This window comes from Arachis hypogaea, chromosome 6, assembly GCF_003086295.3.
Source record: "Arachis hypogaea cultivar Tifrunner chromosome 6, arahy.Tifrunner.gnm2.J5K5, whole genome shotgun sequence".
Lineage (NCBI taxonomy): Eukaryota > Viridiplantae > Streptophyta > Magnoliopsida > Fabales > Fabaceae > Arachis > Arachis hypogaea.
Window position 1 is genome coordinate 102,416,250 of NC_092041.1, and position 15,581 is coordinate 102,431,830.

The 15,581-nt window shown below is 34.1% G+C and overlaps 3 protein-coding genes across 3 annotated transcripts; 1 reads left to right on the plus strand and 2 right to left on the minus strand.

Annotated features, from left to right (window-relative positions):
* The first annotated feature begins 1,200 nt into the window (after positions 1-1,200).
* Positions 1,201-2,154, plus strand: LOC112805833 (putative fasciclin-like arabinogalactan protein 20). The gene has a single exon (XM_025848162.1). The coding sequence runs from the start codon at positions 1,201-1,203 to the stop codon at positions 2,152-2,154; it is 954 nt and encodes a 317-aa protein (XP_025703947.1).
* Positions 2,155-2,419: 265 nt separating this feature from the next.
* LOC112697193 (uncharacterized) lies at positions 2,420-8,275 on the minus strand. The gene is made up of 13 exons (XM_072198291.1): positions 7,939-8,275; positions 7,595-7,733; positions 7,326-7,462; positions 6,402-6,603; positions 6,063-6,301; positions 5,793-5,904; positions 5,538-5,697; positions 5,286-5,431; positions 4,908-5,080; positions 4,433-4,774; positions 4,303-4,358; positions 3,975-4,177; positions 2,420-3,869 (listed from the first exon to the last, which is right to left on the minus strand). The coding sequence occupies exons 1-13, from the start codon at positions 8,161-8,163 to the stop codon at positions 2,584-2,586; spliced, it is 3,420 nt and encodes a 1,139-aa protein (XP_072054392.1). The 5' UTR covers positions 8,164-8,275; the 3' UTR covers positions 2,420-2,583.
* A 1,771-nt stretch (positions 8,276-10,046) lies between these two features.
* LOC112697194 (putative receptor protein kinase ZmPK1) lies at positions 10,047-13,741 on the minus strand. The gene is made up of 2 exons (XM_025750268.3): positions 13,169-13,741; positions 10,047-12,384 (listed from the first exon to the last, which is right to left on the minus strand). The coding sequence occupies exons 1-2, from the start codon at positions 13,494-13,496 to the stop codon at positions 10,334-10,336; spliced, it is 2,379 nt and encodes a 792-aa protein (XP_025606053.1). The 5' UTR covers positions 13,497-13,741; the 3' UTR covers positions 10,047-10,333.
* Positions 13,742-15,581: the final 1,840 nt, after the last annotated feature.

The following is a 15,581-nucleotide window of genomic DNA, read 5'->3' on the forward strand; positions in this document are numbered from 1 at the left end:
GCGAACGAAACATATCGAACTTGATTACCATGTGGTGAGGGATAAGGTGCTTGAGCGTCTCATACATTTGCTTCCCATTTCAATATATGAGCAAGTAGCATACATGCTGATAAAATTCCTTGCTCCAAGGACATTCTTCAAACTTTTGGGCAAGCTAGGACTACTAAACATTTGTACTCCTAGTTTAAGGAAAGGTGTTACCTGATGTATAAGCTTAGGGTTAAATGAACTAACATTAGCTAGTTGTGCAATTAATTATAACTAATAGAAGGAATATTTATTATAAGATGGTTAGAGTAGTATGTGATATGATGAGTTAGTGTGCACAATTAACATGTAAGCATGACAGAATTAGTTAAATAGTGTTAGAACTAGTAACTTGTATCTATGATTGTATATAGGGCATACAGTACCTGGATGTCTTTTTGAGTTTTTCCATTTCAATTAAGTCACATCTTTTTCATTCTCGTCTTGCTTTCTCTGAACTGCTCACACTCTTAGCTACTCTCATTGCACCTTCAACAAATTATATTTTATATATAAAAAATTAATAATTTACCTACATTTCTCATTCTTGCTCTTTCTTTATGTTTTTTCTACATAGTTTGACTATGTACAAGAGTGAGCATTTTCAAAGGAAAAATCTATTTTTAAAATAATAATATACATTGAAAATTTTTTGTTAATCAAGTCTAATCAAGTTGATCTAACATAACAACAATTAATTATGACTAACATTATTTTAAATCTTATTATTTAATTTAGTTAGACTTAATTCATTAAAAAACATAAATACATAGTATTACTTTTTTTTTTAAATATCGCCCTGCCTCTAAAAAAATAATATTTTATCTCTCAAACATTATCAATGTGCAATAAAAAACAAAATTCAACTTTGAAAATTTTTTTATTTTCTTATTCTTTAAATTGCTAAAACTAAAACAAATTTCACTAAAAAATGACGTGAACTAAAATATTTTTTGGGTATGCTTCTCAATATTCGATGCATTTTGTTTTATTATATAGATATAGAAGAATCCTTTTGTTTTTCCCTCATTTTTATTTCCCGCCCGAATTTCTACTCCACGTCGATCATCTCTTCCTCCTTCAAAGTTCATACAAGTATACAACCCCTCCAAAGCCACTCGTCTCTTAGCAAGAAATCCAAGAACACACGATTCTCCTTCTTCAATCCAACCGATGGAAAAGATTAATCTTTTCACGCTACGCACTCCTCTCTTCCTCGTCACCGTCGTCAGCCTCCTGTTCCCCTCTGCCGCATCCTCCACCGAGGCCCTCCTTACCCTGGCGGTGCAAACTCTAACCGACGCCGGCTTCCTTTCCATGGCCCTCACCCTCCGCCTCGCGTCCCCTTCCATCCCCCTCCCTTCCGCCAACAACGCCACCGTCTTCGTCCCCCCAAACGCCGCCTTCATCCGCTCCGGCCCGCTCCCGCTCTCACTCCTCAAATACCACATCCTCCCCGACAGGCTCCCACTCCAAAACCTCTCATCTCTCCAACCAAACACGCCCTTACCCACTCTGCTCCCAAATTCCTATCTCAGCATTACCTCTTCCTCCTCCAACAAACTTTCCCTAAACGACGTCGTCGTTTCCAAGACACCAATCTTCGACGACGGTTCATTACTCTTGCTCGCAATCGACGACTTCTTCAACTCATCTTCGCTCCAAGAATTAGAATCCGAACCCGCCCGTACTAACGCCGAAACGTTTGCCGCCGTCACCGAAGTCTTGAAATCTAACGGCTGCTCCGTTATGGCCACGTTTCTTGATGCTCAGCTTTCGACGGAGTTTGGTGATGAGAGGAAGTTCACGATCTTCGCGCCGTTAGATGAGGCGTTCGCCGTTAACGGCGTGAGGAATATCGGCGATTACTCTACGATTTTCCGCAAGCACGTCGTGCCGAAGCTGATTACATGGCGCGATCTGATTCGTCTCCCTAACGAGTCTCTGCTGCCGACGTTCTCCGACGGGTTTGAGATCAATGTGACGGTTTCTCCGAGGATGCGGTTCCTCAACGGTGTTCTGGTGGCGGTTCCGGACATGTTTCGCAGCGATCTCGTCGTCGTTCATGGAATTCATGGCTTACTTGATAGCAATAGAGTGGAACAGTGCCACAGTGCTATGTGCTGACTGAAGGTGTATCCATTTCTTCTGAATTTTGAATTTTAGGGTTAGATTTTGGTATATTCAATGGTCCGTGAACTTGACTCTTATGTAGTTTTCTATTGGAATTGTATGTTTGTGTAGACCTATATTCAATTGGGTATGCAAATTGCACAGAGCATTAACAATTCTTTCAAAGACAAACAGATAGTGTATGAACTCTTTTTGTTGAATAGCTTAAAAGCAATGCAATTGTAAATGCATTTTGAAATGATTTGAGAATGTTTCAATCTGTTCTAACATTTTATATATTAATTCTAGAAAATGCACATGGCACGGTCATCTGAGAAGCATTAGCAGTAAGTTGTCACTAAGAGTTTAACACCATTAGAAGCTATACAATGATTTTTGAGTAAGTACAGTAAGCTGCAAATACACTTCCAACACCCTTAAGCATTAGTATCTTGGCTTTGGAATACCCAAATAGTGTTCATCCGATGGAAGTTGCGCATCTAAAGTGTAACTGGTACTTGCTTCATCCACCCTGTCGTCCCTAGAGAAGCCAGCTTTTGCAAGCTCCCTTAACATCTTCAGCTCATCATTGATTCCAGCTTTGTGTCCTGTTAGCCATATACCTTCCACTTCTATGTGAGCATTTGTGGCTGCTTTTGAGTTTCTGGGATCTTGTCTTTCAATCACATTGGGGCTAGGTGTATGAGGACTTTGCACAGGAACTACAGTAGCAGTCATGGCACTGACTGGATCCATATAGCCTGCTCTTTTTATTCTTCCAAGTTCTGTCCCTGAGCTCGCAGGATTAACTGAAAGCTGCTCTGTTTCTGTTTGGGAGAATGTCGATACAACACTCGGCCAATGCTTCTTCGGGAGGAAAGGCAGAATTAATCCCTTGGCTGCAAGCTTTAATCCATGCCTTAAAGAGTTAGTCTGAGGCTTTGAGAGTCTTAATAAGGTATTTACCATAGCATACCATTGATTGATAAGCTGTGCAATGAAGGTTAGTAACAGAAGAACTATCATAATTAGTTCCAAAGTTCTGGCTTCAGTTGATTTTGAACCACTTTGAATGACAAATATACCAAACACACCTGCTTCACACAAGAGAGAAACACTTTCCACAACATGGACACTCCTGCTGATATATGGCTTTATGGTAAATAAGTAAATAAACTGTAGTAATGTAATTACCAGAGCAAAAAGGCTTTTACTTGTTTTTTCTGGTGGATAAGCTACAGATATCATTCCCATACCAACTCTTCTTAATAAGTCAAGGATGATATAGTATTGTTGCATGCATCCTAGTACCCTTCTGAAAATGGAATTTTTGTTTTCCTCATTGCTATCTTCTGAGTTGACCCCCTTAATTCTTTCATTCCCTCTTTGGCCGCTTTCGGTCCACTTGGTCATGGTATTTAGTTCATGCTGATCGCCTAGGACTAGCACTGGAGAACCCTTGCAATTATCAAAGAGAATTCCAAAGCCTGAGAGGAAAGAAGATGGTAATCCATCCCTGTAAAACCACTTTCCCGTGGTTGGTTTCCCGACAAAAAGGAACCATAAGTTCTTGTACCACACTTCTTGATTAGGTACTTGGTTGAATTCTTTGTACTGGGCAAATTTTCCTGAGTTGATTACAATAATAATAAATAGGGATACTGACAAGATGAATGCTGCAGGGATTGCCAGCAACAACACCCCTGTTATAATTCCCCTTGTTGAACCACCTGCATAAAATTGTAGTTTTGAAATCTTTTCAAACTTTGCACTTGCATAACCAATTTGTTAGATTTCAGGTGGATGAAATTAGTCATTGCAGAAGCTAGTCTTACCTTTTATTAGGAAAGCAGACGACTGAGAAAGACAAGGTAGCAAGAGAATCAAAATAAATAGCTCAAAGCTAGGAACTGAAAAACTGCCCCGAGGTGGCTTCCCTGTCCTCCGCCGGAGGAATAAAATTATGAAAACATGAGCTAAAATTAAACACCCTCCTCCTATGCCAAGCCAGAATAAGTTCATCTCCATGTCCTGCCACCTGTCAATAGAAGAAACTATGTCATTATGAAAAATACGAAACTATGTTTGGGGGGCGCTTTCTCACAGTTTTACTAGAGAAAATAATAGTGTTTCCTGTTTAAGTGGCTGAGTGTGTATAGCTACCCTTTGTAATTCTCCATTCCTTTGACGACCATGCTAGCAGACATTGGTTCTCCCCTCTACAAGTAAAAAGGATTAGCTGATACAAATGTCTATGAATGTAGAGCTTTCAAAAACATGACGTCAAACTCACCAAGAAATAACTGAAATATTCAATGGAACTGAGTGGTAGACCATAAACTATATTTGCCCTACTTATGTTATGCTGGTGATTATGAAGCCAACCCGATCTGGTGGTAATTTTAGTTGGAAGTTGATGATCTCTGTTGCGAGAATTATGTTCTGACAGGCCATTAGTTCTCCCTGAAAGGTTCTCTTTTTCTGATATTGAAGACGAAGTGTCGGAATCTGTCCAAGGAAGCTTGTGATGAGGTATGAGCCACCGTAGACCTCTTGTTGTCTCCAAGTATTTGACAGGTTGATCAGCTGAAAACCAACTTGTAAGCGCAAAGACTTGAAGGTGTCCAACCATTCCCTGGGAAGAAAATGTTTTCTAAGGTAACTTTGAAGAGAGAGAAATGATACATATAAGTTGTTGTGACTTGTGAGAAATGAAAAATGTTTGTATTTAAATTATAATTTGATATTGTTATCAATTTCTTACTTACATTTAGATTCATTGATGGATTGGAAGTAGGACAGTTTGCACCTCCCAAAGCAAGTATGCTTATTGCTTCTAGATTTGCAGAGGAAAGCAAAACCATTGCAGCTATCAGTGATGTTGCTATTGTTCCAGCACTCACAAATGAGTACAATGCAATGCATATTGCAGGGGCAGAATCTGAGCATATGATGAGAATTAGAACCATAGATGCAAAATACTCCTAACCTTGTTATCCATATAAAATAGAACACGTTCAACCAAAGTTTCGTTGGTTAGAAAGATAAACATGGGAATTTGAGTTTTAATAACAAATGGAAGTTTGTCTACGAATTATTTCATTATTAGTTAAAAACATGTAAGGAAGGAAAAGAGGTATCCATACAATGCTTGAATACAAGTTGGTTGGATGCCAAATTTTCATTTCCTGAAATATCAGTTACCTTCCCTGCAGGAATGGTAACTGACACTTCATTCTCTGATTCTGCATGGACTGTCAATGAGTACAAAGCTCTGGATAGATCCTGTAACCTACAAGAAAGAAAATGAAGAATTTGAGCATTACTTAAACCCCTTAATGACAAGATTTATGATTACTTCATAGGCTTCTTGTTATGATTGATATGCTTATTGTTACTCTCTCTGAACCTGCCTTGTCAATCTTCCTCCCAAGACTTCTATCATAGAGGCGTCGAAGCCAAATACCGGCTTTGTGAACTCGGCAATGATGTTGATGTCAGAATCCCTTGGTCTACTGAGGGAGCTGGTCCTTAGTATCACACTAGGTCTCATGGAATCTACCAAAACAGACAGTAATAATAAGATTTGGCTTACACCAAAAGCTTCTAAGAGATATCTGCTTTTAGTGTTGTAAGAACATATTGTAGCATACCGAAAAGGAATGTAATCGGAGCAACAGGAGAGACAGGGATGCCTGTTCTTCCAAGTATTGATGTAGCTTGTAATTCAATTGTGATAATCTCAGTTCTTGAGATGTTATTGAGCTACCAAAAAAGAAATTGCATTACTTCTTTCATCAGCAATATATTGGAATATAATTGCGAGAATTCTGTTGATTTTCTAACTTCTTCAGCAAATGACTTATACCAATGTATATGGTAAGAAAACTGAAGTATATCAGATAAACAATATCTTTGCTTACCATGAAAGAAAATCGGCGTGCCTCGTTACTTCTATCATGGAAAGGGGTTAAGATACTGGAGTTAACGTGTAGCGCACTTAGAATTTGCTCTGTTGAATTTCTTATAGGAATGCTGAAGTCCAAGAAAATTATCATGTCCTCTGGTTTGCATGTTGCAATGACAGTTCTTGGGATACTGTTAATTTTCAACTCATATGATGGAACAGAAGTCCAAAAATCCACCATTACTGGTCTTCTATCTAAGACATAGGTTTAAATGTATAATGTGAGACCATCACATTGCTTGTTAGGAAAGAAAAGGTTAACATTTGAAGTTTAGAATTGCAAATAGAACCTTACCAAAGTGAATAATCAAAGTAGAACCATTAGTTCTCATGAACTTGTTTCCAGCCTGGTCAGCACAAGTATTCTCCACCATCGAGATCACGGCATGCCCGTACACAATTTTCGAGGAGAGAATCAGGTCAAAACTATACTTAAAACCTGGTTTGATAATTTGGAATGAAGATGCAACAACCTGGGCAGGACCAGCTACCAGAACCTTACACAAATATAGAAATGTCATAAACTTTTTCAACTTTTTTTTTTTTGAGTAAACACTAAAATAGTACCGGAAAGTTTACTTTGCTGACAAAAAGAATGAAAGATGCTAACAACAAATAAGCTTCTAAAAGATTTAAAAATGTTAAAAAAGAACTAGATATTAAATATTAAATATATATTCTAAAAAAGATTTTAGAGATCAGATTTTGATACAAACTTTTGCAATTATTATTAGAAAAATAAGATCTTTTCATTCTTAAAATTTGGTAATTTTATGTGGATTTTTTTAAAAAATTTTTATTATTGTGAATTATCACATTTTTTTTGAAAAAAAAAATCTAGAGATCAAATTTCACTCCGGTTTTTGTGCACCTTCTAAATATTTATTCAAATATTACAACAAAAATTTATATCAAACGGATAAGTCATTTGCTAAGTACAATTTTTTTGTCACTTACAAAAAAATGAAAAATATAATAATTATTTGTTATTTTTGTCGCATTTTCAAATCATTCAACAGCTGTTTTGTCGTAACATCTTTCAAAAATCTTTTTGTCCGTGGCGGAATCTTTTGAGTACCAAATTTGTAGTTAACTTTTTTTTTTCCATTTAAAACAACAAATTATTACTGCCTCCTGTTCAAAATACACGTCCCTTTAGAAAAATTAGATAATGTTATTTTTAGGACAATGCTTTGTTTGTCACTAGAAACCAACTTACATCACAGTTTGTTGAGTTCTGACATTTGAATCCACCTAATCCAGTGCATACTTCACTGAATGTAATATCAATTGCTACCCTTTTTCCACTGGTGTATGTCTCTTCACTAGTAATGGCTGCAGTTGGAGGTATTGTGTCTATTATGTGAAAAGAAAAAATCCATCAGCTAGCCCGCAATTATGGATTTTAGTTAAGCTCAAAATAGGATTAGGAAAGTGCCATTTTTACTTAGAATTTCAAATGATGATAGCAATGTATGTTTAGCTTACCTATGAACCATGAGTAAACTGATGAATTTCTTTCTCCTTTGTTTGTAGTGACATTGAGAAGAAAGTAATGCTCCTGGTTTTGTGTCAGGTTCTTCAACACAATGCCATGACCATGGCAAGGGTACGCTTTGCCATCAAGCTGTTCAAGCAAAACACCGCGCCAACAATGAATTCATTTCAAGAATCTTCCTCAAGAATTTATTTGGTATTTTTTTTCTTAACGACTTTTAAGTCTATTACAAAATTCTTCAGAGACTTACTTATCCTATTTATCTTAGTAAATATACTTTACAATTCAACCCAAAAGAAAAAACGTAAGGAAGTTCAAGAAGATAAATGCATACCTCACATTGAAATGAACAGTTATATCCCTTACATGCATTGTAACCATCCAAAGTTTCTACTAGGAACTGAAAAACAGCATTAGAAGACCTCGACCGCGGTGGAGGAACACGACTGAAGTTAACATAGATTGTTGATTCAGCTGAGATGAACATTGCTGCTACCACCACAACCATGAATGTAACACTAACACTAGCCCACACTGGAAGAAACTTGAGAGTTGCCATTGTACTACAATCACATTGAATGCAAAAGTTGAGGGATGAAAAACCAAATAAAACAAGAGAAAAAGCAGCAGCAAAAGGAAGAAAAATATGAATATGAGCGAGGGTTGGAGACTTGGAGTAGTACTACATATACATTTATGTGTACAAACGTTCCTCAAAGGCTATATAAATGGAAGAAAATGCAGTAAAAGCTAAAGACAACTACCTTCCAACTATTACTGACAGCATCATAACTGCTGTTTTAAATACCTCAGTAGTACCTCACATACCTCATTATTAATTTCTCCAACAACATTCAAACTTGGAAGACTTTCTTGTTCTTTTTCTTCCAGCTATAAAAATATATTTCATCTACATTGGACTATATTAATTAATTGAACAACACTATGGTACTTGATTGCTTCATTGCTAATTGTACCCAAACCTATATCATATACTTATATCTCCTTAATTCTTTTTTTGATATTCTGGTACATAGAAAGAAGCAAATCAACAATGTATGTGGTTAAAATGATATGAAGTGTCTTTCTACATAAAATGAGATAGTGTTTTCCTTTCAAACAGTAGGACATAATAAATAATACGGGTGGCTATACCACCTAAAAATTGTACTTTTTTATTATTTGATAATACTTGTTAATATGAAAATATAAAAAAATAATAAATATGATCAAATTAAAACTATTGCCAAATAATTAAAAAATATAATATTAATTTTAACTACACTTTTAAATTATCAAAGTTTTATAACCACCGCAAAATACACCTAATAAAATAAAAAATAAAATCACAGAAAATAGTTACTATATAAAGAGTAGATATTACAACGTAACATAGGGACCTGCATGAGGTAATTGAAGTCCACGAATTCTAGTTATACTAATTAAGTTGAAGCCTTTCAGCCTTGAACTAAGGATTCTGTAAAATATAATTTTCAAAGAGGCTGCTTTATATCACATAAATATTGGCCTAAAAAATATATAAAAAAAGACCAGGAAAATCATTTCTCATTATGGAAATCAGAAAATAGTGCTGCTTTTTATGGGAAATGGCAAACTCGAATAAACAATTTCAAAGTCACTCAACAAGATATTCGAATATGTGGTCCCAAACTCCCAATAGCAGAATTACTCAGGCATATATTACAGTACACTTGTAATTTATTGCCATCCAACTTTTGGTTTTTTCCTAAAGTGAAATGCTATGTAAAGAACTTATTTTGATAATTATATTTGACAGCTACATAATATTTAAGAGAAATATGCATTTAACTTAAATCTAATTTATCATCATGTGTCAAATAATTTTAATATTTTTATATGTATGTATTTAATTAAAAGATTAATAAAATAGATTCATTTATTAAATTTAGAGATTTGTTATTATAAAAAATTCATTAATTCTCAGTAATAAGTTTGAGCTTTGATATTATAATGATTTTTAAATAAAATCTTGATTAAGAAGATTAAAATGAAAGAAGAAATGAATTTTTTGTTAGGTCATTCACTAATTCATTATATAGTCCTAGTATTTCATATGTTGCTTTGAGCCTTTGACATTGGAATATGGAAATGCTATTGATCTGGCCATTGTTGATCAATGATAATGCAGCAAGGTTAGACCATGCCAAGAAAAACGTCACCAAAGTAACAGTGTTCCCTTCTTGATGGTTCGATTGCAAGTTAATTAACAAGCAAAAGGGTAAGTTAAGATACTCTTTATGACCTTTTAGCTCTTTGTTATTTTGAAGGTTAAATATCTTGCATTGTTTTCTAAAACATAACCTTAGCTGCTTATCTGAAATCTTGCTACATTGTTCAACTTTTTCAAATGCAACCCCCTTCCCCTGTAGCCTAAGAAAGAAACAAGTGCAACTCAAGCACTGAATTGAAGTAGTCTATAACTCTATATAGATTGACGAAGGTGAAGAGCTAGATACCTAGAATCTAAGTTGCAAAATTCACAATGTGCATGCCTTTTCCCACTCCAAAGAGGATATATTTTGGAACTGGAAGGAACACTGACACTAGAGTTCAGGGGAAAAAAAACAATTTGAAAATTTATTTTCAGTTACTAATTTTATATACAATACTCTTGATGCAAAAAAGAAAGTGAAAAATCAAGCTCAAAAGAACCAGACTAGCAGGTTTTGGTGAGTATAGCTTCAACACTAAGGATCTGTGTCATGGCACTGAAGCATCTCAACCACTTGGCTCATAGTTGGTCGTGCATCTTTGTCTTCCTCTACACATTTCAAAGCCACTGCAACTAAGACCTTCATCTTATTCACATCAGAATCTGTCCCAATGGGTGGATCAACGATTTTCTCCGCCCATGATGCCACTCGCCTTTTCTCTCTCACAGATGTTTTGAGCCTCCCATTGTATGTGTCTACTCCATTAACTGCTTGGATATCTGCTGTTGCAGTTCTTCCAGTTATCATCTCCAACAGAACAACTCCATAGCTATACACGTCGACTTTGGATGTGATTGGTAAGTTAAAAATCCACTCAGGTGCCATATATCCTCTGGTTCCTCTGATCATTGAGAATTTAGAATCCTTGAGGTTATCTCTATTTAGCAGCTTAGACAAGCCAAAATCTGATACCTTTGGCTCATAGTTTGAATCAAGAAGTATGTTTTGCGGCTTTATATCACAATGCAGAATCCATTCCAAGCATTCTTCATGTAAATATGCTAGACCTCTCGCTGTTCCGAGCGCAATGTTATACATCTTGCTCCAGTCTAGTGTATTATTCAATGAGAGGCAATCTGCCAAAGAACCATTTTCCATGTACTCATACACCAGAAGCCTATGTTTTCCCTCTGCACAATATCCCCACATTTCAATCAAGTTCATGTGATTGAGCCTCCCAATGGTGCTTACTTCGGCAAGGAATTCATCTTCTCCTTCTTTAGCTTCGTTGAGCTTTTTTATCGCGACAAGCCTTTGATCCGACAATAGTCCTCTGTATACAATTCCTCCTGCGCCCCTTCCAATCTCTTGGCTGAACCCTTTTGTTGCTTCTTTCAGCTCTGAGTAACTAAATTTCCTAAATCCCAATTTCACAAGCTGGTAGCCATGCTGATCTATACCAGATTTTGGGTTGGTCCTCATCAAGAAACACCAAACTACAAGAATGCAAACCATTTCAAAAGCTCCAAGCGCAATAGCAAACCACAAGAATAAGTATGAGAAGCGATTTACATGTTTTTTAATATACTCTCTATAAATTTGTACATCACAAATGTGATCATCTTTCTTAACAGATTCTCTACTGCTGGAAAAACTCTTAGCTCTTGGAACTCTCAAGTAGGTTACTCCTGTTAACTGCGGTGAATGTTCTCCATTGCGCAATTGTATTTTGGTATAGCACAAGAATTGGCCACTTCCCTCATCAAATGAGTATTGGAAACCTTTGCAATTGCAGTCTTCTATGCATAAAGTCTCACAGTTACTGTAGGTATGATTTTTGACAAAATTATTGTCATAACCATAAAGCTCAACATTCTGTAACTCCAAGAAGGTAGACTCACTTTTGTTGCAAGTAAGGGTAAACGCAGGTTCACACCCATAAGACCAATCATTTTGATTCTTCACTCTATACCATGGAAGACAAGAACATTTCCTTCCATTCTTTTGATCAAAACTACATACAGAATTAGGTCCACAAATTCCATGAATGTTGCAGCTATCAGCAATGGCTTGCCAAGAAACATACCATTTTCGTTGTGACAGATCTCGACTATACACACGAAGATTTCCATCAGAATCTAATGTTAGTCTTCTTTGTAGAGCCAAACCATAGTCAGATGTTCTAATGGTATAATTATCCGACGAACTGAACTCTCCAAGAGGATTCAGCACTGCAACTCTGCTGCTATTATAAGTAAACCTACCAGCTTGCCAACTTACAAGCCAAGGAACTGGCCAATAAGAGCTTGAAACATCAGGGCCGTTGTAAAGAAGACTAAGAACATTGTCACTGTCAAATAACAAGTTATAGAAACCGGAAGATCGGTTGCTTTCGCTTCTTCCAGATACTAGTAGTGTTTGTCTGGTAAGAAGCTGGCCAGGAAGGAGTGTGTCAGTTGGAGAGTCAAAACTTTGCCATAGAACAGTTCCTTGCAACTCATGTAAAACCAGATTTCCATCATCATTGAGGTACAATTCTACATGTTCATGTGATTCTGTTCTTGAAGACCAAGTTTGGATCCGACCTGCAAGGTTATTATACTCGGGAATTTAGAAAATTTAATTAAGTCATGGAACACTCGAATCATAAACTCATACAAGTTTACATTTTTCAAAATAATGTATATCTTAATTACTTATTAGGTGGGTCGATTAACATCGATACCATTGCGTTTGTCATGTATCGTGTTTAAGGTAAATTTGTTTATGTTTAAATAAATCTCTTGACCACCTCATTCATAATTTTAATTAATTAAATGAATATTATATGATAAATATTTATGAGTTCTAATCATACAACAACATTAATGAAAAAAATATCATAAAATCTGAACCGCTGTATATCGAACTAATATGTATACACTAAAAATCAATTACCATAAATTTATGTATAAATATATATTTGTTTCACGTATTTTTCAACTAAATAATCAGTTATTGGAATAATCAAACATGTTGTAATAGAATAATCAATTTATAATACACGAATAATCAAACTTAGTCATAGTAGTATAATGATAAAAATATTTTCCAGGATACTAATTTCTTATTTATTTCTATGTGTAGTGGCCGATTTTTGTATATATGGAGCATGATTGAATATATATAAAAATTCTATATCATAATTTATTCTTGATGTATATTATTTTAGATCAACAGCATAATATAAAACAATCATAACTAGAACAAAAAGATAGATTTAAGCTACCAAACTCATTAGTAGAATAGAGATCACTTAAACTTTTAAGTTTGACCAAAGAAAGATTATTTAATGCATGAATTAAGTGAGAGTTTGATAAAGATGCTTACCTGCATCCACTAATTCAAGATTACCGGCGTGCGAGAGGGAAAGCTTGGAGTACTTTCCGTTCACCGGTTGGTCACGATTCGCAGTCCAAACTACGGTAGGGATATTTTGGGAATTAAGCTTTTCGGTGTACCACACGGCGAAGCAATAAGCGTTGTCGCCGATTTCGAAAAACCCGGCGGAGAAGATGCCGTTTTGCGACACAATGATGTCTTGTGCAGGTTTCTCCGCAGAGAGAGAATAGCCCCTGGCAAGTGATGTAAATGCAGAAGATGAGAGATCAAATGAACAAAACAAGATCAGAAGAAACGGTAGCTTTGACAAAGCCATGGAAGAAATATTGGCAAATAATTGATTTCGTTATGTCGTAGTAGTGGCTTAGTGTCTCTGAATATGCAAGAAGGAAGAAAAAAAAGAAAAAAAAATGTATGTTTGCGTAGTCGATTATTGTTTCGTTCTTTGTTGGTTACTGGTTATGTAGTGGCTTAGTGTCTTCTGTTGCTGCATTCACAACCAAGCTGGTTTCGCACTGTCTCTTCCAACAAGTCAACTAGACAACTACTGAGTTGCCATGTAGTGAATTCGATTTAAGATATACGGTTAGAGAACGTCATAATTAAGGCTCTTTCTTCTTTTTTTTTTTATATGAAAGTAAAAGTAGTGATATATTTAACATTGTAATTTTTTGTGTTTTTTAAAAATGTAGACACAACTTAGAAGATCCGATTTCTATCATTCAAAATTTTTAATTTTTTTAACAGAAATCTCTCGGTCCAATTTCTATACTCTCACAAATCTCTCGACCCGACTTCACAAATTCCTCAGTCCGATCCGATTTCTGTATCTTCACAAATCGGACGGTCCAATTTTTGTACTCCTCACAAATCAAACGATCAAATTTTTGTTTATCTAATTAAAAAGGTTCCACATTTGAGAATAACACCCCATCAACCCACATTTTGAAAAAACACCGTTGCTACTCCAACATCAAAAACAAAATCTATCATAAATAATGCTACACATTTAAATTTTTTATATAAATAAATTTAATTAAGTTAAATAATAAAATTTTAAATAATAATAAATATAACTAATTTTTATTATATTAAATTAATTTAATTTAATTTAATTTAATTTAATTAATAAAAAATTTAAATATATAATATTATTAAAAAATTATTATAATTTTTTACAGTATTTTTTAGTCTAACTTGATTATTCAAAAATTATTATGATAAAATTTATATTTTTAATATTTATTTAAATAGATAAAATTAATCAACTAATTTAAGTTAAACTTTTTGAGTCGTTTAATGTTTAGTCAAATAATTATAATTAGTAATTTATAATTAATATAGTATTAAAATATAAAAAATGTTAGTTATTTTTTAATTTTTAATTAATTTTTTAAAAAAATTATTATTATTTAATTAATTTAAATATTTATTTTTATGCATTAATTATTTAAAAAATTAAAAGAGTTACTTATTTTTTATTTTTTAAAAATTAAATAAAAAATAATATTTTTTTTGGTGACTAAATAAAAAATAATATTTAAAACATATCTCATCGCACTGTTAAAATATATTTAGTGTTAATTAGAACGCGTGACTAGAGAGTTCAGAGGAAAGCATGCTCGGGAAACTGAAACGTGGTTAAATTAAACGGGCCCAACTGCGCGCGTTACATTTCTCTTTTCCGCCCGTACTAAAGTTTGATTACGGTCTAATGGTTGCATTATTATTTTATTTTGATCGCGTAATGTAACGTCTGACTTTTTAATTTCTATTATAATTTAACAAGAAATAGAACCATCATAATTTATTATTTATTATTATTAATTAATTATTAATATTTAGAAATATAAATTAAATTATATTATTTGATTATTAAATTAAAAAATTGAATTAATAACTAAAAATAATAATTAAAAATAATAAATTTTAATAATTTTTTAATATTTTTTATTTAATAAAACTGAAATTTTTATTATTTTAATATATCTTAAATTGTATATATTTTAAAATTAATGTAAATTTTTAAGTTTTTTCATTATATTTATATTTTAATTGAAGAATTAAAAATATATATAAAAATGTACTAAAAAGGTGATACAAATAATACACTTGTTTTTCTTATCACGAGTTAGGTGTGGTGCTCGGGCTGCAATGACGAATTGGAAGTTTTTGTTACTGTATAGTGTATAACAATGAACAAGTGTAAATACACTGAACCAAAATATCATTTCTTCGGTAATGAATAATATGGAAATACTAAGTCATAGAAACAATCATCATGCATGAGATAATCAGATCTTCACTTGTCAACGGTGGTAGGAATCGTCTCGTACATTGATCCATTATGAAAGATCGGCTTAAAATAATTAAAAGTTCAGCCTACAGAATTAGAGTCCAA